Source organism: Chiloscyllium plagiosum, unplaced genomic scaffold (assembly GCF_037043375.1).
Source record: "Chiloscyllium plagiosum isolate Xiang-an unplaced genomic scaffold, Cpla_swu_hap1 HiC_scaffold_28, whole genome shotgun sequence".
Taxonomy (NCBI): domain Eukaryota; kingdom Metazoa; phylum Chordata; class Chondrichthyes; order Orectolobiformes; family Hemiscylliidae; genus Chiloscyllium; species Chiloscyllium plagiosum.
This window is the reverse complement of record NW_028270166.1, coordinates 49617731-49634667: the sequence shown is the minus strand read 5'-3', so window position 1 is coordinate 49634667 and position 16937 is coordinate 49617731. Positions and strand designations below refer to the sequence as shown.

The window sequence follows — 16937 nt, the reverse complement described above, 5'->3', positions numbered from 1 at the left end:
CCATCTTGCCTTGTGCCAGAAATGCAAGATAGCTGTCTGCTTAATTCCTATTGACTCCAGTTTTGTTTGGATGCCTAGGTACCACAGTTGGTCAAATGCAGACTTGATGTTAAGGGTAGTTACATCTAAATCCCCACTCCTTATTCCAGAATGTATTTTCCATATTCTCCTTTACCATCATAAAAAGTGGATGTGATGCTCCCCACTCCCCATATTCAGGGTTCTGACCAACCTTTCAGGCATGGAAAACCAACATTCACTCCCAGTCTCCCTCTCACCTTGGATACCCATTTTTGTCTTATTAGTCATCTGTACTTGGTACCTTTTGCACTTAAGATGTGGCATTGCAGGAGAAGTAGGAAAGAGTATTGCCAGCTTTGAAAATATACGCACAACCTTAAACAAACGATGGCTCTCTCTTCAAATTAACTCTCGAGAGGCTGAACCAAGGTGCAGTGCTTAACAGAGAGCACAATTCCACTCTAATTCAAAAAACCTTAGTCCATACCTTAATTGTCTGAAACTTAATGTCTTCCTTGCACTACCTACAAACTCTACTGTTTCTATCATCCACAAGCAATTCATTCTGAATTCCATCTATATGCTCATGGACAAGGTTTCGAAAAGGATTTAAAAAAAAAAATCCCTGTTCAACCCTTTAAGTTCCACCCTATCATACATAATCTCAGCTTCTGTGATCATCCTCTGCCTGTTTCTCGCCATTGAAAACAGTTCCTCAATAGCCCCACACACATTAGGATCCCTTCGTTCTGCCTTATCAACAGTTTTATCAGCTTGTCCTCTTTGCACACACCACCCAACTGAATAGAGATGGCTTTTATAGGTGAGGAAGTTGGTAGGAAATAAAGTCACTAGTTCATCGTCACATTCGCTTCCCCTAAAATAGAAATAGGTCCACCATACATTTAAAACATAAAGAAATCATGATTATACATGCTCCATCATTTAGATCCTACCTCAGTCACTTACCTTGGTTACCATAACTACTACAAAGTTCTTCTCATCAATTTTGTAATCTTTAAGCTGCGTGTCATCATTGAGGATTTTTCCTGGAACAAAAACATTTATGGATACACATGACAGAGTCAAGGAAGACAATTCCCCTTTTGAAAGCTTCTCGGTTAGATATAACCGCCTAACTATGAAGAGTCACATTCAAAGTGTATGCCTACACGTGCACAGCTAAAGTAAAATAGGACCAACAGTGGTAGGTCTGAGGTAGATCACACATTAACCTAGTGATTATGTTGGTGGATGTGCAATGGAGAGTGCTAAGTTTTTTGGCTATTTTGGCATTTTTGTTTTTGGAGAACAACCAAATGTAGAGTGACAGAAAGGGGTGGGGTGGTGAAGATAGAGGGGTTGAGGTGGGAGAAGAGAGAGGTTCAGAATATGCAAATGTGTGAAGGATTAGACTCAGGATCCACAGGTTCTCCTTGCATCCCTACACCCTCTCTCCCTCCTTGCCTCCTTCTCTTGCACCCTCATTCAGTCCTCCAGCTCTTTCTCATAGCCCCACAGAATTCCTCAGGACCCAACGGGTTCACAGGCTTGCCCCACCAATAGACGGGTTGTCCTTCAAGAGGCTGGCACTTCCACAGGAAGGAGAGGGTCTTGTCTTCCCCCAACTTGAATCCTCTTGCTCCTCTCCACCCCTGTACTTTGCTGTATCAAGCCATCCCATGTTCCCAGCAAATTGACCACCTCCACTCTGTACAGCACATTGGACTAAATGAAACTACTGAATTAGGCTATGCTGAAAGAGCAACAAATGCCAAGAGAAATGGCCTCTGATTAGACAAGCATCACCTTGTAGAATCATCCAGCTGTATTTCCTGGACTCAGAACCCCAATGGCAGGTAGTTAGGAATCATTTTCTTGTCAGATAAACATGAATTATAGAAAAGCCCTGGGCAGCTAAGCCAGGAAGGCAATCCTATGCATTACACCTTGAAAATGATACACTATTAGCCTTGGAGAGATCATATCAGATTTATAAGAATGATACTTGGACTCCATGGATTAAATTGGTAGACTTTTAAATCTTATTAAATGCAGCACAGGAATTTAAGTAATCAAGGGGAAATTTGATTGAAGCTTTAAAGATATTAAGGGCAACAGTTAGAAAAAAAACTAAAAAAAACTAAGTAGAAAAATTAGAGCCTGATCTTTCAGGAACGAAATCAGGAAACATTTCTACATGAGAAAGTCAGCAGAAATTTTGAGCTCTTCCACAAATGGTGATCAACTGTAAATTTTAAAACTGGGATTGGTAGACTTTTTTAAAATTGCAGATATTGAGAAATAGGCAATGGAATAGGAGGCAAATGTTAGTGCAGTGAGTAGGTCACAGATCAGCTATGATCTTATTGAATGGGAGGACCAAGTTCTAGAGGCTAAATAGCCTTTGCCTTTTTCCACAATCTTAATTTGACCTTCCTATATGAATGTGTCCTGTGAGTACCTGAAAAGATCAAGTCTTTAAGCTTAAAATGCCTTGAAAAACTAATTAAGTTGCATCTTACCTGCATAGATTAGCTTTTGCCCAGCAGCTGGAAAAGCATCACTTCCTTTTTCTGCTTCAATCTTTTCCTTCAACGCCTTTACCTGAAGAATAAACAACAGAAGTTAGTGTATGGCTAGGAGAAAGTCCCCGATGAAAGGCTTATGCCCGAAATGTCAATCCTCCTGCTCCTTGGACGCTGCTTGACCTGCTGTACTTTTCCAGCACCACACTGACACAGAAGTTAGCATGCTCCCCACAATCAAAATATCATTTTTGTAGAGTCATAGAGCTGTACAACATGAAAACAGACCCTTCCGTTCAACTCGTCCAGACTAAGCAGATATCCTAAATTAATCGAGTCCCTTTTAAGCACTTGGCCCATATCCCTCCAAACCCTTCCTATTCACATAGAACAATACAGCACAGAACAGGCCCTTCGGCCCACGATGTTGTGCCGAACATTTGTCCTAGCTTAAGCACCAATCCATGTACCTATCCAATTGCCGCTTAAAGGTTACCAAAGATTCTGACTCTACCACTCCCACAGGCAGCGCATTCCATGCCCCCACCAATCTCTGGGTAAAGAACCCACCCCTGACATCCCCCCATACCTTCCACCCTTCACCTTAAATTTATGTCCCCTTGTAACACTCTGTTGTACCCAGGGAAAAAGTTTCTGACTGTCTACTCTATCTATTCCCCGATCATCTTATACACCTCTATCAAGTCACCCCTCATCCTTCACCGTTCCAATGAGAAAAGGCCTAGCACTCTCAACCTATCCTCGTACGACCTATTCTCTATTCCAGGCAACATCCTGGTAAATCTTCTCTGCACCCTCTCCAAAGCTTCCACATCTTTCCTAAAGTGAGATGACCAGAACTGCACACAGTACTCCAAATGTGGCCTAACCAAAGTCCTGTACAGTTGCAACATCACTTCACGACTCTTGAATTCAATCCCTCTGCTAATGAATGCTAATACACCATAGGCCTTCTTACAAGCTCTATCCACCTGAGTGGCAACTTTCAAAGAGCTATGAACATAGAAACCCCAAGATCCCTCTGCTCCTCCACCTTACTAAGAACCCTACCGTTAACCCTGTATTCCGCATTCTTATTTGTCCTTCCAAATGGACTTCCTCACACTTGACAGGGTTGAACTCCATCTGCCACTCCTCAGCCCAGCTCTGCATCATATCTAAGTCTCTTTGCAGCCGACAACAGCCCTCCTCACTATCCACAACTCCACCAATCTTCGTATCATCTGCAAATTTACTGACCCACCCTTCAACTCCCTCTTTCAAGTCATTAATAAAAATTACAAACAGCAGAGGACCCAGAACTGATCCCTGCGGAACTCCACTTGTAAATGGGCTCCAGGCTGAATATTTACTATCTACCACTACTCTCTGCCTTCGACCGGTTAGCCAGTTTTCTATCCAACTGGCCAAATTTCCCTCTAGCCTATGCCTCCTGACTTTCCGCATAAGCCTACATGGGGAACCTTATCAAATGCCTTACTAAAATCTATGTACACTACATCCACTGCTCTACCCTCATCCACATGCTTGGTCACCTCCTCAAAGAATTCAATCAGACTTGTAGGGCAAGACCTACCCTTCACAAATCCGTGCTGGCTGTCCCTAATCAAGCAGCGTCTTTCAGACACTCATAAATCCTATTCCTCAGTACCCTTTCCATTACTTTGCCTACCAACGAAGTAAGACTAACTGGCCTGTCATTCCCAGGGTTATCCCTATTCCCTTTTTTTGAACAGGGGCACAATATTCGCCACCCTCCAGTCCACTGGTACCACCCCCGTTGACAGTGAAGACAAAAAGATCATTGCCAACGGCTCTGCAATTTCTTATCTTGCTTCCCGTTCCCATCCAATGCCTTTTAAATGCTGTAATTGTACCAGCCTTCACCGCTTCCTCTGGCAGATAATTCCATATATGCACCACCTTCTGCATGATAGAGTTGCATGAAAGAGTCCGAGGAGATAGGAGATGCGCTAAATGAATACTTCCAGTATTTACACTGGAAAAAGTGAGTGTTGATGAGAATACTGAGATACAGGCCACTAGACTAAACTGGATTGAGGTTCACAAGGAGATATTAGCAACTCCGGAAAGTGAGTCACCCGAGCTGGATGGGATTTATCCGTGGAATCTCTGGGAAGCCAGGGAGAAGATTGCCGAGCCTTTGGCTTTGATCTTTATGTCACCATTGTCTACAGGAATAGTGCCAGAAGAGAGGAGGATAGCAAATATTGTCCCCTTGTTCAAGAAGGGGAGTAGAGACAACCCTGGTAATTATAGAGCAGTGAGTCTTACTTTGGTTGTGGGTAAAGTGTTGGAAAGGTTTATAAGAGATAGGATTTATAATCTTCTAGAAAGGAATAAGTTGAGTAGGGATGGTCAACACAGTTTTGTGAAGGGTAGGTAGTGTCCCACAAACTTTATTGAGTTCTTTGAAAAGGTGACTAAACAGGTGGATGAGGGGAAAGTGGTTGACGTGGTGTATATGGATTTCAGTAAGGCATTTGTTAAGGTTCCCCACGATAGGCTATTTGCACAAATTACGGAGGCATGGGATTGAGGGTGATTTAGCAGTTTGGATCAGAAACTACTTAGCTGAAAGACGACAGAAGGTGGTGGTTGATGGGAAACGTTAATCCTGGAGTTCAGTTACTAGTGGTGTACTGCAAAGATCTGTTTTAGGGCCACTGCTGCTTGTCATTTTTATAACTTGCAGATGACATTAAGGTCAGTGGAGTTGTGGACAGTGCCGAAAGATGTTGCAGGTTACAGAGGGACATAGATAAGCTGCAGAGCTGGCTGAGAGGTGACAAATGAAGTTTAATGTGGAAAAATGTGAGGTGATTCACTTTGGAAGGAGCAACAGGAATGCAGAGTACTGGGCAAATGGTAAGATTCTTGGTCGTGTAGATGAGCAGAGAGATCTCTGTGTCCACGTACATAGATCCCTGAAAGTTGCGACCCAGATTGATAGGATTGTTAAGGCGGCATACAGTGTGTTCGCTTTTATTGGTAGAGGATCGACTTTCGGAGCCATGAGCTCATGTTGCAGCTGTACAAAACTCTGGTCCGGCCGTACTTGGAGTATTATGTACAGTTGTGGTCACTGCATCATAGGAATGATGTGGAAGTTTTGGAAAGGGTTCAAAGGCGATTTACTAGGATATTGTCTGGTATGAAGGGAAGGTCTTAGGAGGAAAGACTGAAGGACTGGAGGTTGTTTTCGATAGAGAAGAAGATTGAGAGGTGACTCAATTGAGACATAGAAGATAATCAGAGGGTTAGAAGGGTGGATAGTGAGAGCCTTTTCCCCGGATGGTGATGGCTAGCGTGAGGGGACATAGCTTTAAATTGAGGGGTGATAGATATAGAACAGATGTCAGAGGTAGTGTAGAACAGATTGTTGTACCGACCTGTGGAACCATTGAAGGCTGAAGGGCCTATACTATGCTGTAATGTTCTATACTACCAACCTATTACTCTTACAGATAACCAAGATTTCCTTAAAAATTTGCTTGTCAATTTCGCACTGACTATTGAGAGATCTTAAATACAATCCCAACAATGTGATCATCCCTTTCTTATTTCTCAGTTTCACCCAAAAAAAATTCCCTTGGATGTACTCCCAGGAATATTCTCTCTCAATATGGCTGTAATGTTATCCCTAATCAATTTAAGCAATCCATTAAAAATTTAAGATTCTGATTTATTCTTCTCAGTAAATAAGGAGGATGCCAATCGGTGTAAGGAACTGAAGGCAAAAAGAAAGGAGGAAGAGAACAAGACACTAAGTGATGGGGTGAAGGCAGTAAATTGCAAGGGGAAATAGCAAAAGGGAAGAAAAGAAGCAAAAGAACCAAGGGAATAACACCACTAAAGAAAACCCTCCAAAATCCACATTCCAAATGAGGTACTCTGGAGTGCGTTCTTGAGCTTACAACGTCTTGGGTCTCTAACCTTTACCATCCGTCCTCTTTCAAAGCCAGATACACATTGGATTGTCAATAATGATGAGACCTGATTCCCCAATGTGTTCCCTTCCCAGCTACTGCGAGCAAAACCAATTCTCAAGTCAGCTGTTTTGGGTATGTTGTGGTTCTGTTCGCCGAGCTGGGAATTTGTGTTGCAGACGTTTCGTCCCCTGTCTAGGTGACATCCTCAGTGCTTGGGAGCCTCCTGTGAAGCGCTTCTGTGATGTTTCCTCCGGCATTTATAGTGGCCTGTCCCTGCCGCTTCCGGTTGTTAGTTCCAGCTGTCCGCTGTAGTGGCCGGTATATTGGGTCCAGGTCGATGTGCTTATTGATTGAATCTGTGGATGAGTGCCATGCCTCTAGGAATTCCCTGGCTGTTCTCCGTTTGGCTTGTCCTAGTCAAACTCATGTTAGTGTTGTCCCAGTCAAACTCATGTTGCTTGTCATCTGCATGTGTGACTACTAAGGATAGCTGGTCGTGTCGTTTCGTGGCTAGTTGGTGTTCATGGATGCGGATCGTTAGCTGTCTTCCTGTTTGTCCTATGTAGTGTTTTGTGCAGTCCTTGCATGGGATTTTGTACACTACATTGGTTTTGCTCATGCTGGGTATCGGGTCCTTCGTTCTGGTGAGTTGTCCGAGAATGGCTGTTGGTTTGTGTGCTGTTATGAGTCCTAGTGGTCACAGTAGTCTGGCTGTCAGAAATGCTCTTGATGTATGCTAGAGTGGCTAGTCCTTTGGGTTGCGGCATGTCCTCGTTCCGTTGTCTTTCCCTTAGGCGTCTATTGATGAAATTGCGCAGGTATCCGTTTTTGGCGAATACATTGTATAGGTGTTCTTCTTCCTCTTTTTGCAGTTCTGGTGTACTGCAGTGTGTTGTGGCCCTTTTGAATAGTGTCTTGATGCAACTTCTTTTGTGTGTGTTGGGGTGGTTGCTTTCGTAGTTCAGGACTTGGTCTGTGTGTGTGGCTTTCCTGTGTACCTTTGTGGTGAATTCTCCATTCGGTGTTCTCTGTACCATCACATCTAGGAATGGGAGTTGGTTGTCCTTTTCTTCCTCTCTAGTGAATCGGATTCCTGTGAGTGTGGCGTTGATGATCCGGTGTGTGTTCTCTATTTCTGTGTTTTTAATGATTACAAAGGTGTCATCCACATATCTGACCCAGAGTTTGGGTTGAATTTGCGGTAAGACTGTTTGTTCTAATCTTTGCATTACCGCTTCTGCTAGGAGTCCAGAGATGGGTGAGCCCATGGGTGTGCCGTTGATTTGTTCATATATTTAGTTGTTGAATGTGAAGTGTGTTGTGAGGCATAGGTCCAGTAGTTTGAGTATGCCTTCTTTGTTGATAGGTTCAACGTCCTGTTGTCTGTTCTGTATGTCCAGCAGGTTGGCTATTGTTTCTCTGGCTAGGGTTTTGTCGATAGAGGTGAACAGTGCCGTGACATCAAATGAGACAATGAGATATGGACAGAGACCATGCATGTTGATCCCAAAGTAGTTCATGCTTTTCTTCCCTTCGTGGGAAATGGGAAGCAAACCTCCGAGGAGCTCCTGCAGAGAGATCTTCAAGGTGAGATAACTGATCTCCAACAACCATAAACATTTGACATTATGACTCCAATTGTTAGGTTCTTTTTCTTAAGATTCTTACACACTTTATGCAACTGCAATATATCAAACTCTGAAAACTGTCAAAATTTAAGCAAGTACAAGCTGTGGAGGATCACTTAACACTCTTCGCAATGCTTGCGAAGTATGTCAAGAGAAGCTCCACAGCTTGTACTTGCTTAATAAACTTTGGCTGTTTACAGAGGTTGGTATATTGCAGTTGCATAAAGCGTGTAAGAATCTCAAGAAATAGAACCTGACATTTGGTGGCAGCAGTGGGACTCCAACATATACAGGGCTTCTAGGTGAACTGAATAAGTCTGGAGTGCCGGTTGTGAGGCGCAGATGGGCCCACGAGGTAAAATTTACCTGGATGTCTCTCCTTAACCTACCATTCAGTCGACCCCTCTACCCTTAGGACTTTGTGGTGACAGAATCTCTGAGGTAACATATGCAATTGCATGCCAGAGTACACTCTCAGAATCACAAGTTACTGGGAAGTGAGGTTAAAGTTCCCCTGGAATTCAGAGAATAAAGTCCCCCTTGGAAAAAGGAAATCAGAGACCCATGGAAAAAAGGAGGTTGGAGTCCTCTAGTGGTGAGGTTTGAGACTCCTGAGCATAGTGTGCAAGACAAAAAATATAATTACTGTGTCTGTCTCAATCACCCTGCCTTAGACCTGTTGTTAAGAGGGGAAATCCCCCACATGAAAGTCAGGACCCCGAAGTGGGTGTGGAGACTGAAGACACTAGTATATAGAGATAAGTTAGGAAGTTGAGACTTTAAAAATGGGACAAGCATTTCTATTACAAGTTTTGAATGCAACAGTTTTTTTATTTGCACAAGTCTAGACAGAACTCTTGATGAGCTTTGTTATCGTGACTTAAACAATAAACTACGGATATCTGACAGTCGATAGGAAATTACGTGGAAAAGGTTGATGATTTTGACACAATGGGTCAATCAAGACCCAGATCTGTTCCTGAAATTTTAAGTGATACCTCTTTGCTGGTTTAAGTTTTAGTCGTCTGTGTTCACTGTGTATGGCCAAAATTTGAAGATGGTTATAACACCAGTCAAACTTGCAAGGGTTGCAATTGTTGAAAAATGTAAGGGAAAGCCATGTGAAAGCCTTCCAGCAGTTTTTAAAACCCAAGAACAATGATGATGACCTGATACAACTGCATTGTCATTATTCAGGGAATAAGGAGTGAAATGGCAGAATATTTGTAATTACAGGGAACTGGTTTTATTTTGCAGGGAGTGTGGGGGTGAACACAATCTTTTTAAAGTTACGATTCTACCTTATTTGAATTCAATGTACTTTGTGGGCCATGTAATAGGGCAGATTTTATTTTTACATTAATATGATCCAACATGAGGTCCGTTTAAAAATTATCAAACATGAAACCTTAAAACAAACTGATTGAGGACCTTGAGCCCCTGATTTGTTTGAAATTCTAGAATGCCAGTTAAAAAAAAACAATTGTATCAGTGGTCATGCTTTAGCCAGATGGGAGTATTGTATTAAAATATATCTTTGCTGCGTTTTTAATGCAGGCTGTTCACAAAAAGAGTAGAGTTTATTTTTGACGTTTTGTTAACATTTTAGAGAATATTAGAACTTGAGGCTCAGCTGTTTCAGTTCTGTCAATTATTCTTAAGGCTTCATTGGCCCCCCCTATATATTGCAAATTAAAAGAACGTTGATCTCGAGCAAAGTTGCACATTTACTGGTCTGTAATCACTAATTCCAACTGTTTATTTGCGAAGTTAAATTTACAAATGTCAGTAACCACACATTCTAATTAAAAACACTGATCATGAAACTTCCAAAAAATATTAGGACTAGTTTTGTCTTTAATGTCAAGCCTTTGAATTATATCTGAAGTTAGATTTCATGTATATATGTGGCAGTGGATTATTGTTTGCTTTAACAGAGAAATAATAGAGTTTTCATGTGGAGAACATATTTTGATATATTCTGCATTTGTTTCCCACAAGATTTAAATTGGAACTGAAACTGTCTCTTCAATTGCTAAAGCACAGGAAACATTTTGTTGTTTTCTTGCTGTTCCAGATTTTTAAAATACTTTTCCTGACAGCTTTCACATTAGCCAACTACTAATTTGTCAAAGGAAAATAATTTTTGAATAACCTGAATGGGGTGCCCAGAGGGCTTGATTTTTCGACCACATTGTTGTTCATAAATGACTGAATTGTTTAGGCAGTACATTTTGTAAGTTTATGGATTGTGTAAAACTTGATAATGTCATAAATAGTGAACAGAGTAACAGACTTCAAGACAACTGAGACTGTTGAAATAGGAAGACAATTTAGTGTAGGTAAATGGGTGACTGTCTTCATACTGATACCCACTTTGGCAAGGAAGGAATGAGAGGAAATACAAAGATTCTTCCAGCAGCTAAGGTCGTCTCAAGAGTTTTTCCATTCACAGGTAAAGCACGCCTTCAGACAACATCCGCCCCTCCACAACCGGATTCAATCAGCTCCCCAGTCATGAGAGTGAAAAGTGAAGAAGCTAACAACAGTGAAGAGGAGGTCTGTAGGCTTTTTGTCAGTGGCCTTCCTGTGGATATGAAACCACGTGAGCTTTACCTTCTCTTTCAATCATTTAAGGGATATGAAGGTTCACTGATCAAGCTAACAGCAAAATAGCCAATTGGTTTTGTTTCATTTCACAGCAAAGCAGGAGCAGAAGCGGCAAAGAATGCTGCATCCACTTAGCCTACTACTGCAGCTGCTGCACTTCACAATCAGATGTGCTAGTATCCTCCATCTGAAACATCTCTGCAAGGATGGAAGTCTCTCATCAGTTTTGTTAAGTATTTAACTGTCCTTAACAAGAACTCAGATTTCTCCATGTGGTGTACAAGGGCAGACTGGAATTTGTTTTCAGGTTAGACTTTATTGATGGAGATTTTGGATAACTGGCTCGTTTCCACTCAACCTGAAGTGGTCACTAAGTAGTGTAGATTGAAGAACTTTATGGTGAACACCTTTTTCCATACGAGAAGATCCTATCTACTACATGGTCTAGTAATTTTTGTTGTAATAACAATTGTAAGTTGTGTGTCAATAACTTGTTTAAGTACTGGCAGTAAGATTCTTTAAGCTGGTAGCGCCTTTCTCATCCCCCATCTAGGTGGTTAAAATGGAATGATAAAAGGAGGGAATGAGATAAAGGGTTAATCTGTTTCTGCTGACCTGCAAGAAATTGATGTCCCGAGGGTAAGGTGGTATGTCTCTGTCTTACAGGTAGATTGGAAGAATTTACATTCCCGACTCTTGCCTTTCAGAGCCATTTATACAGTCATAGAGATGTATAGCATGGAAACAGACCTTTCCGTCCAAGACAAGCAGATATCCCAATCCAATCTACTCCCACCTTCCAGCACCTGGCCCATGTCCCTCCAAACCCTTCCTATTCACATACCCTTCAAAATGCCTTTTAAATGTTGCAATTGTACTTCCATATACGTACCACCCTCTGCATGAAAACGTTGGCCCTTAGGTCTCTTTTTATATTTTTCCCCCCTCACCCTAAACCCATGACCTCTAGTTCTGGGGACTACCCCCACCCCAGGGAAAAGACTTTGTCTATTTATCCTATCCATGCCCCCCCCACTCAGCCTCCAACACTCCAGGAAAAACAGCCCCAGCCTATTGAACCTCTCCCTACAGCTCAAATCCTCCAACCCTGGCAACATCCTTGAAGGTGTTTAGAAAAGATTTACAAGTTTCACAACATCATTTTGATAGGAAGGAGACCAGAATTGCATGCAATATTCCAACAGTGGCCTAACCAATGTCCTGTCCAGCCACAACATGACCTCCCAACTCCTGTACTCAATACTCTTGACCAATAAAGGAAAGCATATAAACGCCTTCTTCACTATCCTATCTACCTGCGACTTCACTTTCAAGGAGCTATGAACCTGCACTCCAAGGTCTCTTTGTTTAACAACACTCCCTAGGACCTTACCATTAAGTGTATAAGTCCTGCTAAGATTTGCTTTCCCAAAATACAGCACCTCGCATTTATCTAAATTAAACTCCATCTGCCACTTCGCAGCCCATTGGCCTATCTAATCAAGATCCTGTTGTAATCTGAGGGAACCTTTTTCGCTGTCCACTACACCTCCAATTTTGGTGTCATCTGCAAATTTAATAACTATACCTCTTATGCTCACATCCAAATCATTTATAGAAATGAAGAAAAGTAGTGGACCCAGCACCGAGCTTTGTGTTACTCCATTGGTCACAGGCCTCCAGTCTGAAAAACAACCCTCCACCACCACCCTCTGTCTTCTACCTATGGAGCCAGTTCTGTATCCAAATGGCTGGTTCTCCCTTTATTCAGTGAGATCTAACCTTGCTAATCAGTCTCCCATGGGGAACCTTGTCGAACACCTTACTGAAGTCCATATAGATCACATCTACTGCTCTGCCCTCATCAATCTTCTTTGTTATTTCTTCAAAACTCAATCAAGTTTGTGAGACATGATTTCCCACGCACAAAGCCATGTTGACTATCCCTAAATCAGTCCTTGCCTTTCCAAATAAATGTACATCCTGTCCCTCAGCATTCCCACCAACAACTTGCCCACCACTGAGGTCAACCGGTCTATAGTTCCCTGGCTTGTCTTTACCACCCTTCTTAAACAGTGGCACCACGTTAGCCAACCTTCAGTCTTCCGGCACCTCACCTGTGACTATCGATGATACAAATATCTCAGCAAGAGGCCCAGCAATCACTTATCTAGCTTCCCACAGAGTTCTTGGGTACACCTGATGAGGTCCTGCGGATTTATCCACCTTTAACCGTTTCAAGACATCCAGCACTTCCTCCTCTGTAATCAGGACATTTTGCAAGATGTCACCATCTATTTCCGTACAGTCTATATCTTCCATATCCTTTTCCACAGTAAATACTGATGCAAAATATTCATTTAGTATCTCCCCCATTTTCTGTGGCTCCACACAAAGGCCGCTTTGCTGATCTTTGAGGGGCCCTATTCTTTCCCTAGTTACCCTTTTGTCCTTAATATATTTGTAAAAACCCTTTGGATTCTCTTTAATTCTATTTGCCAAAGCTATGTCCCCTTATGTCCTCTTTCCCTCTTAAGATTTCCCTCTTAAGTATACTCCTACTTCCTTTATACCCTTCTAAGGATTCACTTGATCTATCCTTTCTATACCTGACATTTGCTTCCTTCTTCTTCTTAACCAAACCCTCAATTTCTTTAGTCATCCAGCATTCCCTTTCACCCTGACAGGAATATACTTTCTCTGGATTCTCATTATTTCATTTGTGAAGGCTTCCCATTTTCCAGGCGTCGCTTTACCTGCGAACATCTGCCTCCAATCAGCTTTTGAAAGTTCTTGCCGAGCACCGTCAAAATTGGCCTTTCTCCAATTTAGAACTTCAACTTTTAGATCTGGTCTATCCTTTTCCATCACGATTTTAAAACGAATAGAATTATGGTCATTGGCCCCAAAGTGCTCCCCCACTGACACCTCAGTCACCTGCCCAGCCTTATTTTCCAAGAGTAGGTCAAGTTTTGCACCTTCTCTAGTAGGTACATCCACATACTGAATCAGAAAACTGTCTTGTACGCACTTAAGAAATTCCTCTCCATCTAAACCTTTAAACGCTATGACAGTCCCAGTCGATGTTTGGAAAGTTAAAATCCCCGACCATAACTACTCTATTATTCTTACAGATAGCTGAGATCTCCTTCCAAGTTTGTTTCTCAATTTCCCTCTGACTATTAGGGGGTCTATAATACAATCCCAATAAGGTGATCATCCCTTTCTTATTTCTCAGTTCCACCCAAATAACTTCCCTGGATGTATTTCCGAGAATATCCTCCCTCAGCACAGCTGTAATGCTATCCCTTATCAAAAATGCCACTCCCCCTCTCTTGCCTCCCTTTCTATCCTTCCTGTAACATTTGTATTGTGGAACATTAAGCTGCCAGACCTGCCCATCTCGGAGACAGGTTTCTGTAATTGCTATGACATCCCAGTCCCATGTTCCTAACCATGCCCTGAGTTCATCTGCCTTCCCTGTTAGGCCCCTTGCATTGAAAAAAATGCAGTTTATTTTATCAGTCCTACCTTGTCCCTGCCTGCCCTGACTGACTCGCTTCTGTTCTCAACTGTACCATTCTCAGATTGGTCTCTTTCCTCACTATTTCCCTGGGTCCCACCCCCCCCACCTTACTCGTTTAAATCCTCCCGAGCAACTCTCAAATTTCCCTGCCAGTATATTAGTCCCCTTCCAATTTAGGTGCCATCCGTCCTTCTTGTACAGGTCATTTCTACCCCAAAAGAGATTCCAATTATCCAACACCAGCTCCTCAGCCCTGCATTCATCTGCTCTATCCTCCTATTCCTGCCCTCACTAGCTCGTAGCACTTGGAGTAATCCAGATATTACTACCCTTGATGACCTTTTTAAGTTTCTGCCTAACTCTCTGTAATCTCCCTTCAAAGTCTCAACCTTTTCTCTGCCTATATTGTTGGTCCAAAGTGGACAATGACCTCTCGCTGGCCCCTCTCCCCCGTGAGAACATTCTGCACCCTCTCTGAGACATCCTTGATCCTGGCACCAAGGAAACAACACACCATTCTGCTTTTTCTCTGCTGGCCACAGAAACGTCTGTCTATACCTCAGACTACAGAATCCCCCTAACACAATTGATCTCTTGGAAGCTGACATACCCCTCGTTGCATTGGAGCCTCAATACCAGAAACTTGGCTGTTCGTGCTACGTTCCCCTGAGAATCTATCACTCCCTACATTTTCTAAAACAGCATATCTGTTTGAAATGAGTATATCCACAAAAGACTCCTGCCATAGGTGCCGACCTCTCTCTCCCTTCCTGGAGTTAATCCATCTCCGTGACTGTATCGGAGACGTCCCCCCCCCCTTCCTATAACTGCCATCCATCACATACTGTTGCTGTTGCAAATTCCTCATCGCTTCTATCTGTCTCTCCAACCGATCCACTCGATCTGATAAGATTCACATCCAACAGCATTTATGGCAGATATAATCTGCAGTAACCCTTAAACTCTCTTTAAACTCCCACATCTGTCAAGAAGTACATATCACTGCAAAGGCCATTTTTGCTCCTTCACAATCTACAGACCCAGAAAATAACACCGTCTTATTCCTCTACAAAACACTGCGCCAGGTTAAATTAATAGCTATGGCTTATATTTTAAGTTTAATCAAGAGACTTATCTCCAAAAACATATAATCAAGAAAGGACCCACTGTACTCACTAATACAGCCTCTCTCTTGACAGACTTAAAACAACAACTAACTTATCTGATTCTGTGTTGTGAACTTCGCGCAAACCGGTTCCTCCAAGATTTTGCAACAGTTTCATTATTACCTTGCCAGTGTGTGGAAAGCAGTTTAGGGTGATGGTCTTTTGTGCTTAGAACTGTGCAAATAATATATTGTTTTTTAAAAAATTGTTGCTAACTCATTTGCTGTGTTATGCAGATTTAAAAGATGAGACATCTAGCAAATTAATGCTTTCCCTGTGTTGTGACTTTAAGTTTAAGGGAACTGTCAGAATTATTGGTGACAAGGGAATCTAAAACAGAGTCATAGAAACAGAAACCATTCAGTGCAACTCATTCATGCTGACCAGGCTTCCCAAACTAGTCTTATTTCCCTACATTTGGCCTATATCTCTCTAAACCTTTCCTATTCATGTAGTTGTACAAATGTCTTTTAAATGTTGTAACTTTATCAGCATCTACCACTTCCTCTGGCCGTTTATTCCACATACAAGCTACCATCTGAAAATGTTGCCCCTTAGGCTTCTTTTAAGTCTTTTCCCTTTCACCTTAAATCTATGCTCCCCTAATTTTGAATTTCCCCACCCTGGGGGGTGGAGGGAGAAGACCTTTGTTATTCACCTTATCTCGTGATTTTATAAATCCCTATAAAGTCTCTCCACAGTCTGCTGCGCTCCAGAATGAAATATCCCAGCCTTTCCAGCCTCTCCGTATAACTCAGTCTCAGTAACATTCTTGTAATTCTGTTCTGCACCCTTTCCAATTGAATAACATCTTTCCTATTGCAGGGTGACCAGAGCTGTACACAATACTCCAAGACAGGCCTCACCAATGTCCTACACAGCCTCAACATGATATCCCAACTCCTGTATCCAATGTTCTGACCAATGAAGACAAGTGTGCCAAACACCCTTTTCTACCTGTGACACCACTTTCAAGGAACGATGTATCTGAACCCCCAGGTCTTTGTTAGACAGCACTTCCCTGGCCCTACCATTAACTGTGCAAGTTCTGCCTTTGTTTGTCTCACAAAAATGCAACACCTTGCATTTATCTAAATAAAACTCTATTTGCCACTCCTCAGCCCATTGGCCTAGCTGATCAAAATCCTATTGCACTCTTAGATAATCTTCTTCACAGTCTACTATACTACCAATTTCAATGTCATCTGGAAACTTACCAATCATGCTTCCTATATTCTCATCTAAATGGTTTTATAAATGACCAACACTGGACCCACTTATCAACTCAAATGCATAAGATACTGTTACCAAGTGACTGCATCACCTAATGAAGGTGTTAGTGAGACAGAAAAACTAGCCTCTGAATTTCCAGAGATCATATTTTTTAGTGTTCAAAATTAAAATAATGTTGGAAAAAAATCAGCAAACCAGGCAGCATTTCAAGAGAGCAGTGTTAATGTTTCAGTCCAATTACTTTTCTATTT

At 42.1% G+C, this 16937-nt stretch overlaps 1 protein-coding gene across 2 annotated transcripts in view; it reads right to left on the bottom strand.

The window, feature by feature from the left end:
* The window catches only part of LOC122565130 (lysine-specific demethylase RAD23A-like), an 86197-nt gene that overhangs the window by 30869 nt on the left and 38391 nt on the right, over nucleotides 1-16937 (bottom strand). For both annotated transcript variants that reach the window (XM_043720781.2, XM_043720780.2), the window contains exons 2-3: nucleotides 2547-2628; nucleotides 991-1070 (exon numbers count right to left, since the gene is read on the bottom strand). In XM_043720781.2, the coding sequence (XP_043576716.1) occupies nucleotides 991-1070; nucleotides 2547-2628 (162 nt within the window). The remainder of the gene's footprint in view (nucleotides 1-990; nucleotides 1071-2546; nucleotides 2629-16937) is intronic.